The following is a 23,344-nucleotide window of genomic DNA, read 5'->3' on the forward strand; positions in this document are numbered from 1 at the left end:
GGAGCCTGGGCAGCCCGCCACTGCCAGGGTCCCTTAATCCAGGGACAACTTACCCGGGAGAACACACGGCGCGCCTCAGGCTGGTGCAACGTCACGCCGGCCTCTGCCACCGCAGGCTCGCCCCGCATCCGTACCCCTCCCTCCCGCCAGCTTGAGTGAGCCAGAGCCCCTGAATCAGCTGCTCCTTTAACCCCATCCTGAAGCAACTTTAGCCACTGGGGACAGACACCAAAGACAACGGGAACTATGAACCTGCAGCCTGTGAAAAGGAGACCCCAATAACAGTAAGTTAAGCAAAATGAGAAGACAGAAAAACACACAGCAGATGAAGGAACAAGATAAAAACCCACCAGACCTAACAAATGAAGAGGAAATAGGCAGTCTACCAGAAAAAGAATTCAGAATAATGATAGTAAAGATGATCCAAAATCTTGGAAATAGAGAAAATACAAGAAACGTTTAACAAGGACTTACAAGAACTAAAGAGCAAACAAACAATGATGAACTATGCAATAAATGAAATTAAACGTTTTCTAGAAGGGATCAATAGCAGAATAACTGAGGCAGAAGAACGGATAAGTGACCTGGAAGGTAAAATAGTGGAAATAACTACTGCAGAGCAGAAGAAAGAAAAAAGAATGAAAACAACTGAGGACAGTCTCAGAGACCTCTGGGACAACATTAAACGCACCAACATTCGAATTATAGGGGTCCCAGAAGAAGAAGAGAAAGAGACTGAGAAAATATTTGAATAGATTATAGTTGAAAACTTCTCTAATATGGGAAAGGAAATAGTTAATCAAGTCCAGGAAGCACAGAGTCCCATACGGGATAAATCCAAGGAGAAACACGCCAAGACACGTATTAATCAAACTGTCAAAAATTAAATACAAAGAAAACATATTAAAAGCAGCAAGGGAAAAACAACAAATAACACACAAGGGAATCTCCATAAGGCTAACAGCTGATCTTTCAGCAGAAACTCTGCAAGCCAGAAGGGAGTGGCAAGACATATTTAAAGTGATGAAGGAGAAAACCCTACAACCAAGATTATTCTACCCAGCAAGGATCTCATTCAGATTTGATGGAGAAATTAAAACCTTCACAGACAAGCAAAAGCTAAGAGAGTTCAGCACCACCAAACCAGCTTTACAACAAATGCTAAAGGAACTTCTCTAGGCAGGAATCACAAAAGAAGAAAAAGACCTACAATAACAAACCCAAAACAATTAAGAAAATGGGAATAGGAATATACATATTGATACTTACCTTAAATGTAAATGTATTAAATGCTCCCACCAAAAGACACAGACTGGCTGAACGGATACAAAAACAAGGCCCGTATATATGCTGTCTACAAGAGACCCACTTTAGACCTAGGGACACATACAGACTGAAAGTGAGGGGATGGAAAAACATACTCCATGCAAATGGAAATCAAAAGAAAGCTGGAGAAGCAATTCTCATATCAAACAAAATAGACTTTAAAATAAAGACTATTACAAGAGACAAGGATACTACATAATGATCAACGGATCAATCCAAGAAGAAGATATAACAATTGTAAATATTTATGCACCCAACATAGGAGCACCTCAATACATAAGGCAAATACTAACAGCCATAAAAGGGGAAATCGACAGTAACACAATCATAGTAGGGGACTTTAACACCCCGCTTTCACCAATGGACAGATCATCCAAAATGAAAATAAACAAGGAAACACAAGCTTTAAATGACACATTAAAGAAGATGAACTTAATTGATATTTACAGGACATTCCATCCAAAAACAACAGAATACACATTTTTCTCAAGTGCTCATGGAACATTCTCCAGGATAGATCATAAATTTAAGAAAATTGAAATCATATCAAATATCTTTTCCGACCACAACGCTATGAGACTAGATATCAATTACAGGAAAAGATCTATAAAAAATACAAATACATGGAGGCTAAACAATACACTACTTAATAACCAAGTGATCACTGAAGAAATCAAAGAGGAAATCAAAAAATACCTAGAAACAAATGACAATGGAGACACGACAACCCAAAACCTATGGAATGTAGCAAAAGCAGTTCTAAGAGGGAAGTTTATAGCAATACAATCCTACCTTAAGAAACAGGAAACTTCTCGAATAAACAACCTAACATTGCACCTAAAGCCATTAGAGAAAGAAGAACAAAAAAACCCCAAAGATAGCAGAAGGAAAGAAATCATAAAGATCAGATCAGAAATAAATGAAAAAGAAATGAAGGAAACAATAGCAAAGATCAGTAAAACCAAAAGCTAGTTCTTTAAGAAGATAAACAAAATTGATAAAATCATTAGCCACACTCATCAAGAAAAAAAGCGAGAAGACTCAAATCAACAGAATCAGAAATGAAAAAGAAGTAACAACTGACACTGCAGAAATAAAAAGGATCATGAGAGATTACTACAAACAAGTGTATGCCAATAAAATGGACAACCTGGAAGAAATGGACAAATTCTTACAAATGCACAACCTGGGGAGACTGAACCAGGAAGACATAGAAAATATGAACAGACCAATCAAAGCACTGAAATTGAAACTGTGATTAAAAATCTTCCAACAAACAAAAGTCCAGGACCAGATGGCTTCAGAGGCGAATTCTATCAAACATAAAGAGAAGAGCTAACGCCTATCCTTCTGAAACTCGCCCAAAATATAGCAGAGGGAGGAGCACTCCCAAACTCATTTTACAAGGCACCATCACCCTGATACCAAAACCAGACAAGGATGTCACAAAGAAAGAAAACTACAGCCCAATATCACTGATGAACATAGATGCAAAAATCCTCAACAAAATACTAGCAAACAGAATCCAACAGCACATTAAAAGGATCATACACCATGATCAAGTGGGGTTTATTCCAGGAAAGCAAGGATTCTTCAATATACGCAAATCAATCAATGTGATACACCATATTAACAAAATGAAGGAGAAAAACCATATGATCATCTCAATCGATGCAGAGAAAGCTTTGGACAAAATTCAACACCCATTTATGATAAAAACCCTGCAGAAAGTAGGCATAGAGGGAACTTTCCTCAACATAGTAAAGGCCATATATGACAAATGCACAGCCAACATCATCCTCAGTGGTGAAAAACTGAAACCTATCCACTAAGATAAGGAACAAGACAAGGTTACCCACTGTCACCACTATTATTCAACATAGTTTTGGAAGTCTTCGCCACAGTAATCAGAGAAGGAAAAGAAATAAAAGGAATCCAAATTGGAAAAGAATAAGTAAAGCCACCACTGTTTGCAAGTGACATGATACTCTACATAGAGAATCCTAAAGATGCTACCAGAAAACTACTAGAGCTAATCAATGAATTTGGTAAAGTAGCAGGATACAAAATAAATGCACAGAAATCTCTGGCATTCCTATACACTAATGATGAAAAATCTGAAAGTGAAATTAAGAAAACACTACCATTTACCATTGCAACAAAAAGAATAAAATATCTAGGAATAAACCTACCTAAGAAGACAAAAGACCTGTATGCAGAAAATTATAAGACACTGATGAAAGAAATTAAAGATGATACAAATAGATGGAAAGATATACCATGTTCTTGGATTGGAAGAATCAACATTGTGAAAATGACTCTACTACCCAAAGCACTCTACAGATTCAATGCAATCCCTATCAAACTACCACTGAGGGGCTTCCCTGGTGGCGCAGTGGTTGAGAGTCCGCCTGCCGATGCAGGGGACACGGGTTCGTGCCCCGGTCCGGGAAGATCCCACATGCCGCGGAGCGGCTGGGCCCGTGAGCCATGGCCGCTGGGCCTGTGCGTCCGGAGCCTGTGCTCCGCAACGGGAGAGGCCACAACAGTGAGAGGCCCACATACTGCAAAAAAAAAAAAAAAAAAAAAAAAAAAACTACCACTGGCATTTTTCACAGAACTAGAACAAAAAATTTCACAATTTGTATGGAAACACAAAAGATCTGAAACAGCCAAAGCAATCTTCGGAACGAAAAATGGAGCTGAAGGAATCAGGCTCCTGGACTTCAGACTATACTACAAAGCTACAGTAATCAAGACAGTATGGTACGGGCTCAAAAACAGAAATAAAGATCAATGGAACAGGATAGAAAGCCCAGAGATAAACCCACGCACATATGGTCACCTTATCTTTGATAAAGGAGGCAAGAATACACAGTGGAGAAAAGACAGCCTCTTCAATAAGTGGTGCTGGGAAAACTGGACAGGTACATGCAAAAAGTATGAAATTACAACACTCCCTAACACCATACATAAAAATAAACTCAAAATGGATTAAAGACCTAAATGTAAGGCAAGACACTATCAAACTCTTAGAGGAAAAAATAGGCAGAACACTCTATGACATAAATCACAGCAAGATCCCTTTTGACCCACCTCCTAGAGCAATGGAAATAAAAACAAAAATAAACAAATGGGACAGAATGAAACTTAAAAACGTTTGCACAGCAAAGGAAACCATAAACAAGACCAAAAGACAACCCTCAGAATGGGAGAACATCTTTGCAAATGTAGCAACTGAGAAAGGGTTAATCTCCAAAACTTACAAGCAGCTCATGCAGCTCACTGTCAAAAAAACAAACAACCCAATGTAAAAATGGGCAGAAGACCTAAATAGACATTTCTCCAAAGAAGATATACAGATTGCCAACACAACACTGAAAGAATGCTCAACATCATTAATCATTAGAGAAATGACAATCAAAACTACAGTGAGATATCATCTCACACTGGTCAGAATGGCCATCATCAAAAAAATCTAGAAACAATAAATGCTGGAGAGGGTGTGGAGAAAAGGGAACCCTCTTGCACTGTTGGTGGGAATGTAAATTGATACAGCCACTGTGAAGAACAATATGGAGGTTCCTTAAAAATCTAAAAATAGAACTACCATATGACCCAGCAATCCCACTACTGGGCATATACCCTGAGAAAACCATAATTCAAAAAGAGTCATGTACCAAAATGTTCATTGCAGCTCTGTTTTAAATAGCCAGGGTATGGAAGCAACCTAACTGTCCATCAACAGATGAATGGATAAAGAAGATTTGGCACATATATACAATGGAATATTACTCAGCCATAAAAAGAAACGAAATTGAGTTATTTGTAGTGAGGTGGATGGACCTAGAGTCTGTCATACAGAGTGAAGTAAGTCAGAAAGAGAAAAACAAATACTGTATGCTAACACACATATATGGAATCTAAGAAAAAAAAAAAAGGTCATGAAGAACCTAGGGGCAAAACAGGAATAAAGACACAGACCTACTAGAGAATGGACTTGAGGATATGTGGTGGGGGAAGGGTAAGCTGTGACAAAGTGAGAGAGTGGCATGGACATATATACACTACCAAAGGTAAAACAGATAGCTAGAGGGAAGCAGCCACATAGCACAGGAAGATCAGCTCGGTGCTTTGTGACCACCTAGAGGGGTGGGATAGAGAGGGTGGGAGGGAGGGAGACACAAGAGGGAAGAGATATGGGAACATATGTATATGTATAACTGATTCACTTTGTTATAAAGCAGAAACTAACACACCATTGTAAAGCAATTATACTCCAATAAAGGTGTTAAAAAAAATCCAATAAAAATCAAAACAGAGTACACTGCAAAGACAGATGATCACAAATAACAGCAAAAGTACACTTTACTCAACCACGAACATTCTTCTAAAATTATAAACTTTTTGATCTGATTCAGATTTGTACCTTAGATATCTATACTTGTTTTAAAGTGGAAACTATGAAGAATTCATATATGCGAAGTAGAGGAATGGTCATTGGGAAGCATGCATAAAATCTAAGCCAGAAAATTATACATACCACATTGATCCTTTTCAGTCACTATCTCAATTAGTGATTTAATCCCAATAATTTTGTGTCCATTTTTCTGATGACAGCCAGGTATTTAGGGAGCTTACCAAACAGAAATTTGTTTGACTCTGAAATTTGACTCTCAAAAGTCTGAATCCAAAGACTGTTCAGACTCCCATAGAATACATCATGATGAAACAAAGTAGTCGGCCATTTTTACCAATTAAAAATAGCTTACAATTATCATTAATACTATAAACACATTTATGACATATTAAATGCTAAAATATAAGAGCATAACGAAAAAGCAGAATACTATAATGTACACGTGTTATTCCTCAAATATTATAGTACAGTATATTATAGTATATAGTATACTATGTGTATAGTATATTATAGTATAATCAAGCCTTTGCTGATGCAGCTTCCATCTAGTTGTGGACTTAAAGAAAGCCTATCCAGAATTATTGGATGACTGCTGGAAAGCCTACATCTTCAATGAGAAAAGTCATAACAATCTGAAAGATGAAGCTTTTGTAGTGGATATTTGAGTGAGGTCCAGCAATTCAAATGATACCTATTGCTAGGCATATCACCCACTAGACCAATGTAACCAGGCCCAATGCCTTTGTTCAAACCAGTGAGAATGAAGCAATCTCTTTTTCAACAGATCTGCACATGAGAGAATGGAAGCCTGTTTTAAATGACCACATGACTCTGATAATGATTTAGCAGATTTGAAAAATAAGAAAGAAACCAGGTAATCTTTAGAGCACCTGGTTCCAGCCATGCCTAAAGACAGGAAATCTATTCCTAGGTTTTTGCATTAGATGAGTCAAATAAATTAACTTTTACAGTTAAGATAGTCTGAATTGTGAGAGGATCCTTAAGTCCTTCAAAACATTAAATTTAAGAATCTCTCATTGGGCTTCCCTGGTGGCACAGTGGTTGAGAGTCCGCCTGCCGATGCAGGGGACACGGGTTCGTGCCCCGGTCCGGGAAGATCCCACGTGCCACGGAGCAGCTAGGCCCGTGAGCCATGGCCACTGAGCTTGCGCGTCCGGAGCCTGTGCTCTGCACAGCAGAGGCCACAACAGTGAGAGGCCCATGTACCACAAAAAAAAAAAAAAAGGAATCTCTCATTAATAAGAACTGTTTAACCATGGAATGGATAAATGTAACAAATTGCTATTGGAAGCAAATGCCATAAAATAAATAAATTTGCTCTTGGGAGCAAATCTCAGATGATTTAAGGACAAACAATGTAAGACAGCAGGAAGAGCTCAGATAAAATATTTGTCATGATAATAGAAGCAAAAGAAAATACAAAAATATTTTTGAAAGAAAAGCAATGGGTGGGAGGAAGAAATAGATCAAAAATGATTATTTTCCCCCACGTTTAGTATTAAACGCTTCATCTTTGTATCTGAAAAGAATAGAACTAAAAGGGAAAAATACAAGGAGTAAACACGATAGCTGCCAGATTAGTGAAACTTCCCATCAAAACAATGAAAATGTGTGCCATTCTAATATTATGTAAAAAGTATTAAAATATAATCAACCTGTAGGCTACCTCCAGATGGAGAGAACAGAACTGAATACATTGTACAATGTTTTCTCCCTTGCTCCCAAGCCCCTTGCTCAGTAGTTGTGGGTTCTCAGAATAATACCACTGAGGACACACTGTTGACCAGCAAACGTCAGAGTGAAGAAAAAAAAAAAAAAGAAATGGCAAAGTAAATTTTTAAATATAATTGTAGATTAAAAGGAAAACAAAACATATCAAAATTTATGGGATGCACCTAAAGCAGTGCTCAGAGTGAAATTTATAGCTATAAATGTCTCCATCTAAAAGATATTTCAAATCAATACCTAACACCTTGCACCATAAGAGACAAGGGGGAAAAAAAATTACAGCCAAACAAAGTAGAAGAGAGAAGATAATAAATATTAGAACAGAAATTAATTAAAGTATAGGGAAAAATTAAGAAAATCAAAAGTTGGTCTTTGAAAACATTATCAAATTTTAAAAACCGTTAGCAAGAATGACCAAGAAAGAAAAAAGAGAGAAGATTCAAATTACAAAAGTCATGAATAAAAAAAAGGGAAAATAATACTAACTTTTCAGAAATTTAATAGAAGGATTATAAGGAAACACAATGTACAGCTGTATACAAACAAATTAGATAACCTAGATGAAATGTGCAAATTTCTAGAAAGACACAAATTACTTAAACTGACTCAAGAAGAAATATAAAATCTGAATAGACATAGAAAGGGATCGAAGTAGGAATCAAAAGACTTCCCACATAGAACAGCCAAAACACAAACAACTTCATTGGTGAAATGTACTAAACATTTCATGAAGAATTAATATTAATCTTCACAAAAACAGAAATGGAGGGAATACTTCACAAGCCATTCTCTAAGACCAGGTTAAGAGAAATAAACAACTCTGTTTATGGTCAACTGCATTTCAACAAGGTACCAAGATAATTTAGTGGGGAAAAGATATTCTTGTTCTTTATATAATGATGCATATAAAATGACACCTTAATTACTGTAAAAGCATGTTATTCTTTGAAGGGAAAAACTCAATTACATGCCGTTTTCTAGAAACTGGAAAAAATAATCTACAGTTCATTTAGAAAAGCAAATGTGTAAGAATTGCCAAAAATGTTTGAAATATATGTTTAGTGAAAGAAAATTTGCCATACCAATTATTAAAAGGTACAAAAAACTTTTTGTAATTAAAAAAAAAAACAGAAAAGTGGAAATATAGATAAACAGACATCCTGGCCAGCTTTCCCCAAAGCAAGCAATCCAAGAGGAAAAGTCAGATGTTGCAGTGCCTTTTCTGATCTAGCCTTAGAACTCACACACCATCATATCCATAATATCCCATGGGTCATATATTAGCTCTATTTGATGTGGGAGGGGACTATATAACAGCATGAATACCAGGAGGTAAGGATCACTGGGTGTCATTTATAATGACAGTTACCACAAAATTTTAGTAAGAAATTTCTTAAAACTGTTTTAAAAACATATAACAAATAATCTAAACTTTTATATACTTGATAAAATATGTGAAGGATAAACTGATATAGAAACAACAAATACAGAAAAAAGTACTTACCTGGATAGAAATTTATAGAAACATTACACTCTTCAATTGGTCACAGAGTCCTACTGAGTATGCTAAATTTGAATATGCCATCTTCGAAAAGTTTACCAGTATTACTAATATCGAAATTCCACTCTTCATCTTTTTTTTGAAGTATTACGTAAAACAAGATCCTGTTCACACATAAAAAATAAAAGAAGAGATTTATAAAGATTATAACATGCAATATAAATTTAGTTTGTATTGCTATAGCAACTTGATAGTCCTAGGCACAAAGTCAAGCAATTAAATGTGGTAATCATAGATAAAATGTTTTAAAAGTGATGTTAGGCAAACAAAGGGGTATGCAAATATGTTCGAAGCCTGTCAACAACTATGAAAAGTACTCAAAGGAGCTATGCTAGTTATCAAGGACGCAGAGTAACAAGAACCTTCATTCATGATGGTGAGAATGCAAATTGGTGCAGTCACTTTGGAAGACAGTTTGACAGCTTCTTATAATGTTAAACATATGTCTACCAAGTGACCCAGTAATCCTACTCTTAGGTATTTTTTTAAATTGAAAATTTATGCTCACACAAAAATCTGTATGTGAATGTTTATAATAGCTTTGTTCATAATCACCAAGCAATGGAAGTAGAAACAAACAAGATTTCCATTGACAAATGAATGTATAAACAAACTGTGGTACATCCATACAATGGGATAAAATTCAGTGACAAAATAAGTAAAATATTAATTCATGGGCTTCCCTGGTGGCGCAGTGGTTGAGAGTCCGCCTGCCGATGCAGGGGACACGGGTTCGTGCCCCGGTCTGGGAAGATCCCACATGCCGCAGAGCGGCTAGGCCCGTGAGCCATGGCTGCTGAGCCTGCGCATCCGGAGCCTGTGCTCTGCAAGGGGAGAGGCCACAACAGTGAGAGGCCCGCCTACCGCAAAAAAAAAAAAAAAAAAAAAAAAAAAAAAAAAAAAAAAATATTAATTCATGCAAAAACATAAGTGAAGATTAAATATATTTTGTTAAGTGAAAGATGCCAGACCCAAATTTCTACATACTGTATAATTAAATTACCTGTCATTCTGGAAATGCACAATTTTGTGGGTGGGAAAAAAAATCAATTGTTGCCAAGTGTCAGTGGAAAGAGAAGTAGGTGATTGCTAAGGGGTTATACAGATAATTTTTAGTGTAATGAAACTGTTCTGTATGGCACTGAAGTAGTAAATAAATGATTCTATACATTTTTAAAATCTCATACAACTGTATACTGCAAAGAGTGAACTTAAAGGTATGTAAATTAAAAACAATCAACCAAGATGCTGGGGATCCCAGCATGGACTGTAGACTGTGACAAGCTATATCGCAAATGTAGGAAATAACCTCACCAAAGGTAGTGTGGGTGGTAAGGAGTGTCCTAAATAATTCTGGAAAACTGTGTTTTGACTGGAAACTATAAAGCTAAAGACAAAAAGATACTCTTTATAAACACTGTACCCTAGTTGGAAAATATGTTAAGAATTCTAAAAGGGTACAGGTTAAAAATTCTGAAACTTCTTTACTAAGTCTACCAGGGTTAAAAAATATGTAAATATATTATAAACAAGAGAGTCAGATTTCTCACTGTCAGAGTTAAAAATGAACAAGGGAGAAAGACTGAAATGAACCTTGTGGTGCTGGATTACAGTCAGAGTTATCAGTTTGAATTCATGTTTAGATAGACAAATAGGAAAAGACAGATATAAATAGATGATAGACAGGTAGATAGACAGATAGATAATTACAAATATATGTGTACTCATGGATTAGTACACATACAAATACTTCCTGGCTCTATTTGCCAAAAGGGCCTAGAACACGTGACACCACAGTAGCCGCTAGCACACCTAGTGTACAGATCTTGGTTTCTAAATACCATTCTCCTGTAAAAGATAATGAGGTTTCTTCGAGAAAATGTTGACTCAAGAGCTGGAACAACTAAAATAAAAGTCACCCTGGGAGGGAGATCTTCAAGATGGCAGAGGAATAAGACGGGGAGATCACCATCCTCCCCACAAATACATCAAAAACACATCTACATGTGGAACAACTCCTACAGAACACACACTGAACGCAGGCAGAAGATCTCAGACTTCCCCAAAGGCAAGAAACTCCCCATGTACCTGGGTAGGGTAAAAGAAAAAAGGAAAAACAGAGACAAAACAATAGGGATGGGACCTGCACCAGTGGGAGGGAGCTGTGAAGGAGGAAAGGTTTCCACACACTAGAAAGTCCCTTCGTGGGCGGAGACTGTGGGTGGCGAAGGAGGGATGCTTCAGAGCCACGGAGGAGAGCACAGCAACAGGGGTGCAGAGGGCAAAGCGGAGAGATTCCTGCACAGAGGACCAGTGCCGACCAGCAATCACCAGCCCGAGAGGCTTGTCTGCTCACCCGCTGGGTCGGGAGGGGGCTGGGAGCTGAGGCTCAGGCTTCGGAGGTCAGATCCCAGGGAGAGGACTGGGGTTGGCTGCGTGAACACAGCCTGAAGGGGGCTACTCCGCCACGGCTAGCCGGGAGGGAGTCCAGGAAAAAGTCTGGAGCTGCCGAAGAGGCAAGAGACTTTTTCTTCCCTCTTTGTTTCCTGGTGCGCGAGAAAACCATAATTCAAAGAGTCATGTACCACAATGTTCACTGCAGCTCCATTTACAATAGCCAGGGCATGTAAGCAATCTAAGTGTCCACTGACAGATGAATGGATAAAGAAGATGTGGCACATATATACAATGGAATATTACTCAGCCATAAAAAGAAACGAAATTGAGTAATTTGTAGTGAGGTGGATGGACCTAGAGTCTGTCATACAGAGTGAAGTAAGTCAGAAAGAGAAAAACAAATACTGTATGCTAACACATATATATGGAATCTAAGAAAAAAAATGTTTTATAGAACCTAGGGACAGGACAGGAATAAAGATGCACACATAGAGAATGGACTTGAGGACATGGGGAGGGTGAAGTGTAAGCTGGGCCGAAGTGAGAGAGTGGCATGGACTTATATACACTATCAAATGTAAAATAGATAGCTAGTGGGAAGCAGCTGCGTAGCACAGGGAGATCAGCTCGGTGATTTGTGACCACCTAGAGGGGTGGGATAGGGAGGGTGGGAGGGAGACGCAAGAGGGAGGGGATATGGGCATATATGTATACGTATAGCTGATTCACTTTGTGATACAGTAGAAACTAACACACCATTGTAAAGCAATCATACTCTAATAAAGATGTTAAAAAAAAAAAAAGTGACCCTGGACCATTTTGTAGCAAAGGAAGTAAGAGAATGCTTTAAAATCATAAAGAAGGGACTATATCAAAGGGCCAATCTAAAAGAGGTCCTTATGGCCAAAGCTGGAACAGTTTTAGCAACAAAATAAAAAATGTAACATTGGATTAAAACTAAAAGTATGGAATAAATATATGTGAGGTCACAGTGATATATTAAGTAACTAACTAACTAAATAAATAAATAAATGGAGAGAAGAAATAACCTTTCTTACAGAAAAATTCCAAATAATATATGTAAATATCCCCTCCAGAAGGTGGAGCTTGTCCCCTACCCCTTGAGTCTGGGCTGAAATAGATGACTCACTTCCAAATCACAGAGTGTGGAAAGGGAAAAATAGTTTCTCCAACTTTACAGTGGAAAAACCTGGCATGTATACTGATATCATGTCCTCCCTTCACATGATATGACAAAAAGCGTATTTCACCTCTGTGACATTCTTCCCCAAAGTCCATGGAAAATAAGAACTGAGCCTAGTCAGGTGGAAAATATAAGACAAACTGAAATTAAAGAACATTCTGGAAAAAAAAAGCCAGACCAGTATTTTTTTAAATTAACATGGTCATAAAAAATTAGTAAGATTGAGAACCTGTCATACATTAGAGGAGACTAAATGCAATATGGTATCCTGGATTGGACCCTAGTACAGTAAAAGGACCTTAGTAAATACCTGGTGAAATGTGAATAGAGTCTGTTGTTTAGTTAATAATATTTTACTAATGTTAATTTCTTAGTGTTAAAAAATTGTTCTCTGGTTGTATAAGGTGTTAACATTAGGGAAAGTTGTGTAAAGTGTATGCAGAAAGTCTCTGCACTGTCTTTGTGATGTTCCTATAAATCTGGGAGCTATGTACATGACTTGTGTGCAAACTCATCTTTCCTGTGCAACTCACTATGAAAATAAAAGCTTCAATCAGGTTTTTTTAAACTTTACTCTTCCAAATTGGAAGTGTGTAGAATGATCCATGCAATTGTCACCACAACAAAATAACATACTTTGTTTCTTTCTAAAGCATGATTTATTTAAAATATTCAAGATTAAAAAATGAGGCAATTTTACCCCCAGATGTCTCTAAGTACTGAGACACCTATTTAGCTCTAATATTTGTGTACTTTATAACAAAGTTCATTTGCACCTAATAAAGAAAACATCTTTTAATACAGAAGGTGAGCATGGTATCATACTAGTTATATGAATGCCTCATATTTCTCATTCTGAAATTGAGGAAATGGTATAAGATCTCTAACATACTATCCACTTTCTATATCCTAAGAATTGAACTGTTCCAGTCATCTATGGAGAAGCATCGTTTAATTAGTTTAGCATGTGTAGTATGGTTATTTTTCTTTATAATTTCATCAAAATGATACATGTGCATAGCTTACACAAATAGTTGAAATACACTTATAAAAAAGTTGGCCCGGGCTTCCCTGGTGGCGCGGTGGTTGAGAGTCTGCCTGCCGATGCAGGGGACACGGGTTCGTGCCCCGGTCCGGGAAGATCCCACATGTCGTGGAGCGGCTGGGCCCGTGAGCCATGGCCACTGAGCCTGCGCGTCCGGAGCCTGTGCTCCACAACGGGAGAGGACACAACAGTGAGAGGCCCGCATACCGAAAAAAAAAAAAAAAAAAGTTGGCCTACTCAGCTCCTCCTCATCAACAGTCCTGCTTCCCAGAAGCAACCAATTTTAACCAATTCTTATTTCAACTTTCTCTAATAGTTATAGCCTATTCTAAATGTGATGCTGATATAGCTTACTTTAGGATTTTTATTGCTGCCATAACAAACTACCACAAAGTTAGTGGTTTATTAATTAATTTATTTATTTTTGCTGTGTTGCGTCTTCGTTTCTGTGCGAGGGCTTTCTCTAGTTGTGGCAAGCGGGGGCCACTCTTCATCGCAGTGCGCGGGCCTCTCACTATCGTGGCCTCTTGTTGCGGAGCACAGGCTCCAGACGTGCAGGCTCAGTAGTCGTGGCTCACGGGCCTAGTTGCTCCGCGGCATGTGGGATCCTCCCAGACCAGGGCTCGAACCCGTGTCCCCTGCATTAGCAGGCAGATTCTCAACCACTGCGCCACCAGGGAAGCCCCAAAGTTAGTGGTTTAAAACAGAACAAATTTATCACATTACAGTCTTGTAGATTAGAAGGTCAATGCAGGTATCACTGGACTAAAACCAAGGTGTTAGAAGGAACTGCGATACCTTCTGGAGGTTCTAGAGAAGAATCTGTTTCCTTGCCAGTCTCAGTTTCTAGAGTTCAGACAAATTCTTTGGCTGGTGGCCTCCTTGCACTATCTTCAAATCCAGCAACATCACACCTCTCTGACCCCTCTTCTATCATCACATATCCTTCTGACCACAGTCAGGAAAGGTTCTCTGTTTTTAACTCTTCATGTGATTAGACTGGGACCACCTACATAATCTCAGATAATCTCCCATGCTCAGGATCATTATTCTAATTACATTATACATCAGCAAAGTATTTTTTACAATATAAGGGACTGTATTTATGAATGCAGGAAAACTGATACAAAAGACAAAAAAAGGAGCACTACAAATACAAATTTCTACAATGCATGCCTGAGCTTCTTTCTTATGCATGTCTTTTTTTTCCTTTCCAGATGGATTCATAATTAGAAGAGAGGCAGAAATATAAGAAATAAAGAGTAGATTAACATAGAAGTGACTGTATTATATATCTGGACTTTTTCAATTTTTATTCTTGCCTCTCACATTTCCTCACCTGTATGGAACATATTTCATGTTAATTTTAATCATAGCTTCCGTTTGTATAAAGAAAGAGGGATAACCATTCAATTTAATATATTTTGAATAGTCCTATTAAAATATACATATATAAAATAAGTGGCTTTATACATTTGTATACTTTATTACTTCTGAGAAATACGGTCTATATATACATATATATATACATGCAAGTTCTCTAAAATGAAAGTATTCTTACAACACATGCTTCAGAATAATCACCTTAATGAACTGAAAACCATAATCAGAAAAAAAATTGTAATTGCATCAATTCTCTATACACACCTGAGTTTTTGTGACACTTTTATTAGGATCCATAGTATGTAATGGGATTTCAAATATAAAATCAGTGCTGGAAAACGTCATTGGTGCTTGCAACACTGTGAGAGGAAAGCAAATATACTGTTAAAATACTAATAGACATAAGCTCACAGATAATTTTTACTTTACATTTAAATTTTCTACCTATTTTTGTATTTCCAGCCAGAAAACAAAATTATGTTTAAAAACATTTCAGGAATATCTTGGTTTATCACATCTGTAAGTTCCAATTTTGTAATGGCAGTTAATTACAAGTAAAATATAAAATGTACCCTTGAGTCAATAAAAGAGTATAAAATATACTAAATATTAATCTCAGGGAAAAAATACACAAAGTTAAAATGATGTCCACAGTAAAGTTTCACCAATGCAGAAGTGCAGAAGTGAAAAGAAATATAGAAGGAAAAATTATTGGAATAAAGGGAAAATATATAGATGGCATATCATAAAACATTTTATACATGAAACAGGAAAGCTCTACAGAGAAAATGGCTATTCTATGGAAGATCAGGAATGGAATCATATGTAAAAATACATTAGAGAAGATATTATCTGCTGGAAACTCCTATATATATATATATATATATATATATTTTTTTTTTTTTCCCTATACGTGGGCCTCTCACTGTTGTGGCCTCTCCCGTTGTGGAGCACAGGCTCCAGACACGCAGGCTCAGCGGCCATGGCTCACAGGCCCAGCCGCTCCGCAGCATGTGGGATCTTCTCAGACTGGGGCATGAACCCGTGTCCCCTGCATCGGCAGGCGGACTCTCAAGCACTGCACCACCAGGGAAGCCCTATATTTTTAATAGATGTTTAGAGCAATTTTAGATTCACAGAACTGCACAGAGATTTCCCATATAACCCCTCACCACTGCCACACACACAGCCTCTTCCATTATCAACATCCTCTACCACAGTGGTACATTCGTTACACAGGAACCTGCAATGACACATCATTATAAGCTAATGCCCACTGTTTACATTAGTGATCATTCATGGTGTACATTCTCTAGGTTTGAACAAATGTATAATGACATCTATCCACCACTACAGTTTCATACACAGGAGATTCACTGTCCCCAAAATCCTCTGTGGTCTACCTATTTGTGTCTCTCTCCCCACAACCCTTGGAAGCCACTGATCTTTTTACTGCCTCCATAGTTTTACATCTTCCAAAATGTTATATAGTTGGAATGATACAGTATGTAGGCTTGTAAGATTAGATTCTTTCACTTAGTAATGTGCATTTAAGGTTCTTCCATGTCTTTTCATGATGTGATAGCTCATTTCGTTTTAGTGCTAAATAATATTCCACTGTCTGGATGTACCACAGTTTATCCATTCACCTACTTGGATAAACAGGATTTGGAAGGACATCTTGGTTGCTTCCAAATTTTGGCAATTATGAACAAAGCTGCCATAAAATTTACATGCAGGTTTTTGTGCAAATATGAGTTTTCAACTCCTTTGGGTAAATACCAAGGAGAGTGATCTGCTGGATCGTATTGTAAGAGTAAGTTTAGTGTTGGAAGAAACCACCAAATGCCCAACTGTCTTCCAAAGAAGCAGTATTATCTTTCAGTCCCATCAGCAATGCAATCTCACTAGAAATTGCATTCAAACCAGTTCCTGTTGTTCACATCCTCATCAGCATTTAGCACTGTCAATGTTCTGGATTCTGGCCATGCTAATAGGTGTATAGTGGTAGCTTATTGTTGTTTTAATTTGCATTTTCTTGATAACATATGATGTGGAGCATTTTTTCATGTGCTTATCTCCCATCAGTATATCTCCTTTAGTAAGGTGTATGTTCAGATCTCTGACCCATGTTTTAATTGGTTTTTCTTATTGTTGCATTTTGAAGAGTTCGCTGTATATGTCTTTTGCAAATATTTTCTCCCAGTCACCAGCTTGTCATTTGGTATCTTAATAGTGTCTTTTGCAGAGCAGAAATTTTTAATATTAATTAGGTCCAGCTTATTATTTCTTTCTTTCATAGATCTTGCCTTTGTTGTTGTACCTAAAATGTCACTGCCAAACCCAAGGTCATTTTAGAGATGTTTTCCTATGTTATTTTCTATGAGTTTTATAGTTTTGCATTTTACACTGCGGTCTGCAATCCATTTTGAGTTAATTTTTGTGAAGGGTATAAAGTCTGTGTCTATATACATTTTTTTGCTTGTGGATGCCCAGTTATTCAGTACCATTCTTTAAAAAGCCTATTCCAAATTGTACTGCCTCTACTCCTTTGTCAAAGATGAGTTGACTATACTTATGTAGGCCTGTTTCTGGGCTCTTTTTTTCTGTTCCATTGATCTATTTGTCTAGTTTTGTCAGTACTAAACTCTCCTGATTATTGTACCTTTGTAGTAAGTCTTGAAGTTGGGTAGTGTCTGTCCTCTAACTTTGTTCTCTTCCTTCAATAGCATGTTGGCCACTGTGGGTCTTTTCCCTTTTCATATAAACTTTGAATCAATATGTCTGTCAATACCCACAAAATAACTTGCTGGGATTTTGACTGGGAATGCATTGAACCTCTAGATCAAGTTGGGAAGAACTGCCAACTTGACAATACCGAGTCTTTCCATGCATTAACATGGAATATTGCTCCATTTATTTAATTCTTCTTTGACATCCTTCATCAGAGTTTTGTAGTTCTCCTCATATAGCTCTTATTAAGTATTTTGTTCAATTTATACCGAAGTATTTCATTTTTGTTGGGTGCTAATATAAATGGTATTTTGTATTTAATTTTAAATTCCATTTTACATTACTTGTATACAGGAAAGCAACTGACTTTTGTATATTAGCCTGTATCCTGCAACCTTACTATAATAGCTTATTAGTTCCAGTTTTGTTTTCTTTTAGTTTACTCAGATTTTCTATAGACAATCATGTCATCCACGAACAAAGGCAGTTTTAGTTCTTCCTTCCTAATCTGTATACCTTTCAATTCCTTTTTGTGTCTTATTGCATTAGCTAAGGCTTCCAGTACAATGTTGAGAAATAGTGGTGAGAGGGGATATCCTAGCCTGGTTTCTGTTCTTAGTGAGAAAGCTTCAAGTTTCTCACCATTAAGAATGATGTTAGCTGTGGGGGGTTTTCGTAGATATTTTCTGTCAAGTTGAGAAAGTTCCCCTCCATCACTCATTTACTGAATTTTTTTTTTAGTATATGGGTAATGGATTTTGTAAAATGCTTTTTTTCTGCATCTACTGATATGATCATGTGATATTTTCTTTTTTAGCCTGTTAACGTGATGGCTTAATTTTTTTCTTTCTAATAAAAAAGTTGTATGTTCTTCATAAAGAAAACTGTAAGAACGCAAAAAAATCACCCCCCCAAATTATCTATACTCTACCCACTCAGAAATCATTACTGTTTATGTTTTGTCTACATACAATTTTTCATATACACATATATATTTCCATAACCCAAAAGTGGGGCCATATAACCACATGTTTTGTAATCTGTACTTTTTTTTAATTTAATAAGATATCATGAATTTTCTTAGAAGTATAGCATTCCTTAATAAACTCATAGTATAATCTAATTAGCCAATCCCCTATTGCTGGACATTTAGGTTACTCCCAGTATTTCACCATCATTGGTAATGCTCTAATGAACATCTTTATCTATTCCTTTGTTTTCTTAGGATAAATTCCTAAGGAATGTTCTTAACAGAGAAAACTGATATTTCGGGGTTGTATCTATAATATATATTATTTCACTGGTTTAAGTTATAGTTTGCTGATTTAAAATATACCTTCAATTCCTCTAGTGCTTTTACTTTGCACAGTGCTTTCCACTTTGCCAAGTATGCAAGGAAGCTACCAATTGTCCTTTTTTTACTGATAAGAAAACTGGTTAATTGAGTTTTGAATGTGAACCAGCCTTGCATACATGAGATACCCCTATACCTCTATCTTTCCCCTTCCCACTGGTAACCACCAGTTTGTTCTCTATATATGTAAGTCTGTTCCTGTTTTGTTATATACTGGGTTGGCCAAAGAGTTCATTTGGGTTTTCCCATAACATCTTATGGAAAAAACCAGATGAACTTTTTGGCCAACCCAATATATTCATTTATTTTTTATATTCCACATACAAGTGATAACAGAGTATTTGTCGGACCTTTTTAATACCAAAATAATCCTAATTCCTCCCTACCTTCCTTAACATACTTATAGCATAATTGTTTGATTACTTTCATTGTTTCATTATTGTCATTAATTTCACTTACATATAAGTATACATAAACATATATATAAATAAATACCGTTGCATTATTATGTTGAATAAACTTAAATGTCAGATCAAGAATATGAAAAATAAAAACTCTTATTTTACCTTTATTTATTTTGTCTCTAGTGCTCTTCTTTTCTTTATATAGATCTAAGTTTCTCACCTATAACATTTTTCTTCTCGCTAAAGAACTTCTTTTACTATCTCTTTCAAGGCAGGTCTATTGGCAACAAATCCCCTCAATTTTTGTTTTTCTGAAAAAGTCTTTATTTCTCCTTCACTTTTGAAGGCTAATTTCTCAACGTACAGAATTCTAGATTGGTGTTTTTTTTTTTTTATCTCTCAACACTATATATATTTCCCTCCATTCTCTTCTTGCTTGCATAGTTTCTCAGAGGAAGTCACATATAATTCTTATCTTTGCTCCTCAATATAGTAAGGTGTTTTTTCCTCTGAATTACTTCAGGATTTTTTTAAATTAATTTTTATTAGAGTATAGTTGCTTTACAATGTTGTGTTAGTTTCTGCTGTACAGCTTCATATTTCAGCAAGCTGTATGACTTGTCATTTCCAACCAATACCTGGCGCTTCTCCCTTCTGTCTTTATCAAGGTGTCTCTTCTGTCAGAAGGCCCTTCTCTAACTTGTAATTGCCTGATAAAATACTATGCATCCTTCAAACACCAGTTGGATAAGCCACAATTAATTACAATATGATCGGGACTACTTCTGTTCCTTATGTTTACTCACATTATATCATGAAGTCCATTTATTTGTTTATTTATGTCTCTTCTAGTGGACCTTAAGCCTCATTCATTTTTACATCTCTAGCACCTATCTGACATCTAGCTTAAGTACATAAGGAATGTTTACTGAATGTATCTTAACTTTAGCTTATATGCCAGGCATGTGTACCCCACAAAACTCTGCAGGGTTCCTCTTCTGGTAGAGTAACTATATATACTCTACAGTTCCTTAGTAAAAGAATCACATACACCATTAAAAGAGAAAGAGGCAACAGTATCCTAATGCTGAGAAAAACATGGCATTAAGGTCAACTGTCCACTATTTGCTTCACTTAAAATATCAACCCAGTTCTACAGGTGAAATTTGTGAAATCCAAAACAGGTAGTGAAAGTTTGATGCTTCGTATGCAAAAAATCACTCCTCTTATCCCATTTCTGGTCTTTCCCATAGGTTCATTTGGATAAAATTTCCTAATTGTTATTAAGACACACAGTCAATGCCACACAGTTATTAGATATATTGCCAACAATATCTGGTAATACTAGAATATTGTTTTTAAAAGGTAACTAGGCAGCAATGTTTAAAAATCCAACGTAATTAAGAAATATTGATAAATATATATTAAAGTTCTATAAATTACTCAGTTGTACCATAACATACAAAGCCTGCCACAAATATCTTTAGGACTAGGAAATGCAGTATTTAAAGTCTCCATCTTTGTCTAACATTGTTCAAGGAGGGACACCATATCAACTGAAAAAAAGCACTCTGGATACTACAGGAATCACCACTGTCTTAGACAAGCTAGCTTAGTATCCATCAGTCTATCTGGACTTACCATTCCTTCAACACTGAATAAAAGAAAGGTTAGAAAATTGTAACTTAAAGCCTAGAATTGTGGTGATGCCGTTAAAGTGCAGACTAGTGGTAAGGCTCTACCTGAGGCAACCAGCAGCCTCATCAATTTCTACTCAATTTAGTTCAGCACCAGAATGGTACTAGGTACTGGGGATAGAAAAACAAAAGGGCAGATAACCTGAAAATAAGATGACAATTGCTACAATGGAGATGTTCCCAGAGTTTAAGATGTTTGTGACATCTAATAAATGTCACAAGAGAGGGGAATATGGGCTTGCTTTGAAGGATCAGGGAAAGTTTCTTTAGGTAGGTAAGACCAGATCTAACTCTGAAAGCCTGGACAGAAAAAAAAAAAAAAAAGCATGTATGTGCACTCTGTCAACTGTAGAACAAAATTTTATTAGGGTACAGAACAATAATTCAAAAAATAAATTTGATTATAGTTCAGAAAATGTAAATCAAGACCACAGTGAGGTATTTTATACTCAATAGATTGGCAAACACTGTGTCTTATAATACAACTTATGGAGCAACAGAATGTGGATCAATGGAAACTTGAGAAGAAAATATGGAAATTATCTTGTGAAGTCAAATATGTACATAATCTGCATCTCAGCAACTCCATTCCTAAAGAAACTCTTTCATAAGTACCTTAGAAGATATGTACATGAATGTTCATAGCTATAGTATTTGTAATACCAAGAAAACAGACACTAATTGGATGGACAATGGAATGAGTCTACAAATTACAGTATGTCTACATAATGGACTATTAAGCAACAGGGAAAATGAATAACATACAGCTACACATAACCTAGATAAAGTTTAAAAACATAATATTCAATTAAAAGTAACCCACCCAAGACAATATATCTTTGTTATAAAGCTCAGAAATGAACAAACTAAACTAAATAATGAGCCGTTAAGGAATTCATACATACGTGGTAACCTAATTAGAAAAAGTAAAGGGAGAACAATGACAAAATTCAGGAAAGTAGTTATCTCTTAAGAGGGGTAGGATCATGATGAAGACTACAGATAATTTAACGGTACTGGTACTGTTCTGCTACTTAAGTTCAGTGGTGAATTCTTAAACCTTCATTAACTGGCTTAATACTCTGCTTCATCACTTATATTTATATTACATAGATTAATTTCTATGTGACAAATTACTACATAATAAAAAATTTTTAACCTAAATGGGCTGACTAGGGACACATAAATAAAAATCACCACACTCATAAATTGATTATACAAATAGGTAACATACTCACCGGATTGATTTCAACATCAGCAATCTCAATAGATCCACCAATCCTAAGGTCTATGTCTTTTGCACGGCAAATAGCAATCTATTTAGGAAAAACATAAAACTCTGTAGAAACCACACTAAAATATACTCATATACTGCTGACGTATTACCTGGCATTTATATAACATTTTATAATTTAAATAATCATAACTTATTATAAATATCACAAGATTTATTCTGGCAGTTATCATCCAATTTCTTGTGATGTAGAATTGATATTCCTAAAGGAGTGAATTTTCAACTCTTAAAAACTTCCATCACAAATGGGACCAGCTGATAGCTCATGAATTTGACTGAAGAGTTCTACCCATTAGTCTTGACATTATTGCTTCAAACTCTGTGTGAGCCTTTTGTATTTACCTAATTCCAAAGGAATATTCAAAATTAAAACAAGCAAGAAACTGCGTGCAAACATAGAAAGATACTAATATCCAAAACAACCATAATTCTAATGAGAGCAGCTAAAAATTGCTGAGTATATGGCCCAAGTATACTGCTAAATACATTATCTCCCTTTTAATCTTCAGTATTCTGTTAATACCCTAATTTCCAAGTGAGGAAAACTGGGGCTTAAGGTCACAAAACTTGAAAGCAGCAGTGGCTAAACTTGAACCAAGAACTGCCTGAGCACTCAATTTCTTCCAAGAAATTTAAGACAGTGAAATAAGAATTTAGTCATGTAACTCCTACAAAATAAGAACTATAGATTACATGAACATATAATTGTCTAATCAAAATCTCAGAAGCACAAAAATATCATTCCCTGAAAGCCCTACCTGTATAAGAACAGGTTAG

The 23,344-nt window shown here is 36.3% G+C and overlaps 1 protein-coding gene across 1 annotated transcript in view; it reads right to left on the reverse strand.

Moving 5' to 3' along the window:
* The window catches only part of CFAP47 (cilia and flagella associated protein 47), a gene marked incomplete at both ends in the record, with an annotated part of 276,077 nt that overhangs the window by 207,081 nt on the left and 45,652 nt on the right, over positions 1-23,344 (reverse strand). Inside the window, 6 exon segments of the mRNA XM_081223108.1 lie at positions 9,000-9,039; positions 9,043-9,126; positions 9,128-9,160; positions 15,350-15,439; positions 15,442-15,444; positions 22,512-22,589. Of these exon segments, the coding sequence (XP_081079234.1) occupies positions 9,000-9,039; positions 9,043-9,126; positions 9,128-9,160; positions 15,350-15,439; positions 15,442-15,444; positions 22,512-22,589 (328 nt within the window).

This window comes from Mesoplodon bidens, assembly GCF_964165515.1.
Source record: "Mesoplodon bidens genome assembly, chromosome: X".
NCBI classification, from domain to species: domain Eukaryota; kingdom Metazoa; phylum Chordata; class Mammalia; order Artiodactyla; family Ziphiidae; genus Mesoplodon; species Mesoplodon bidens.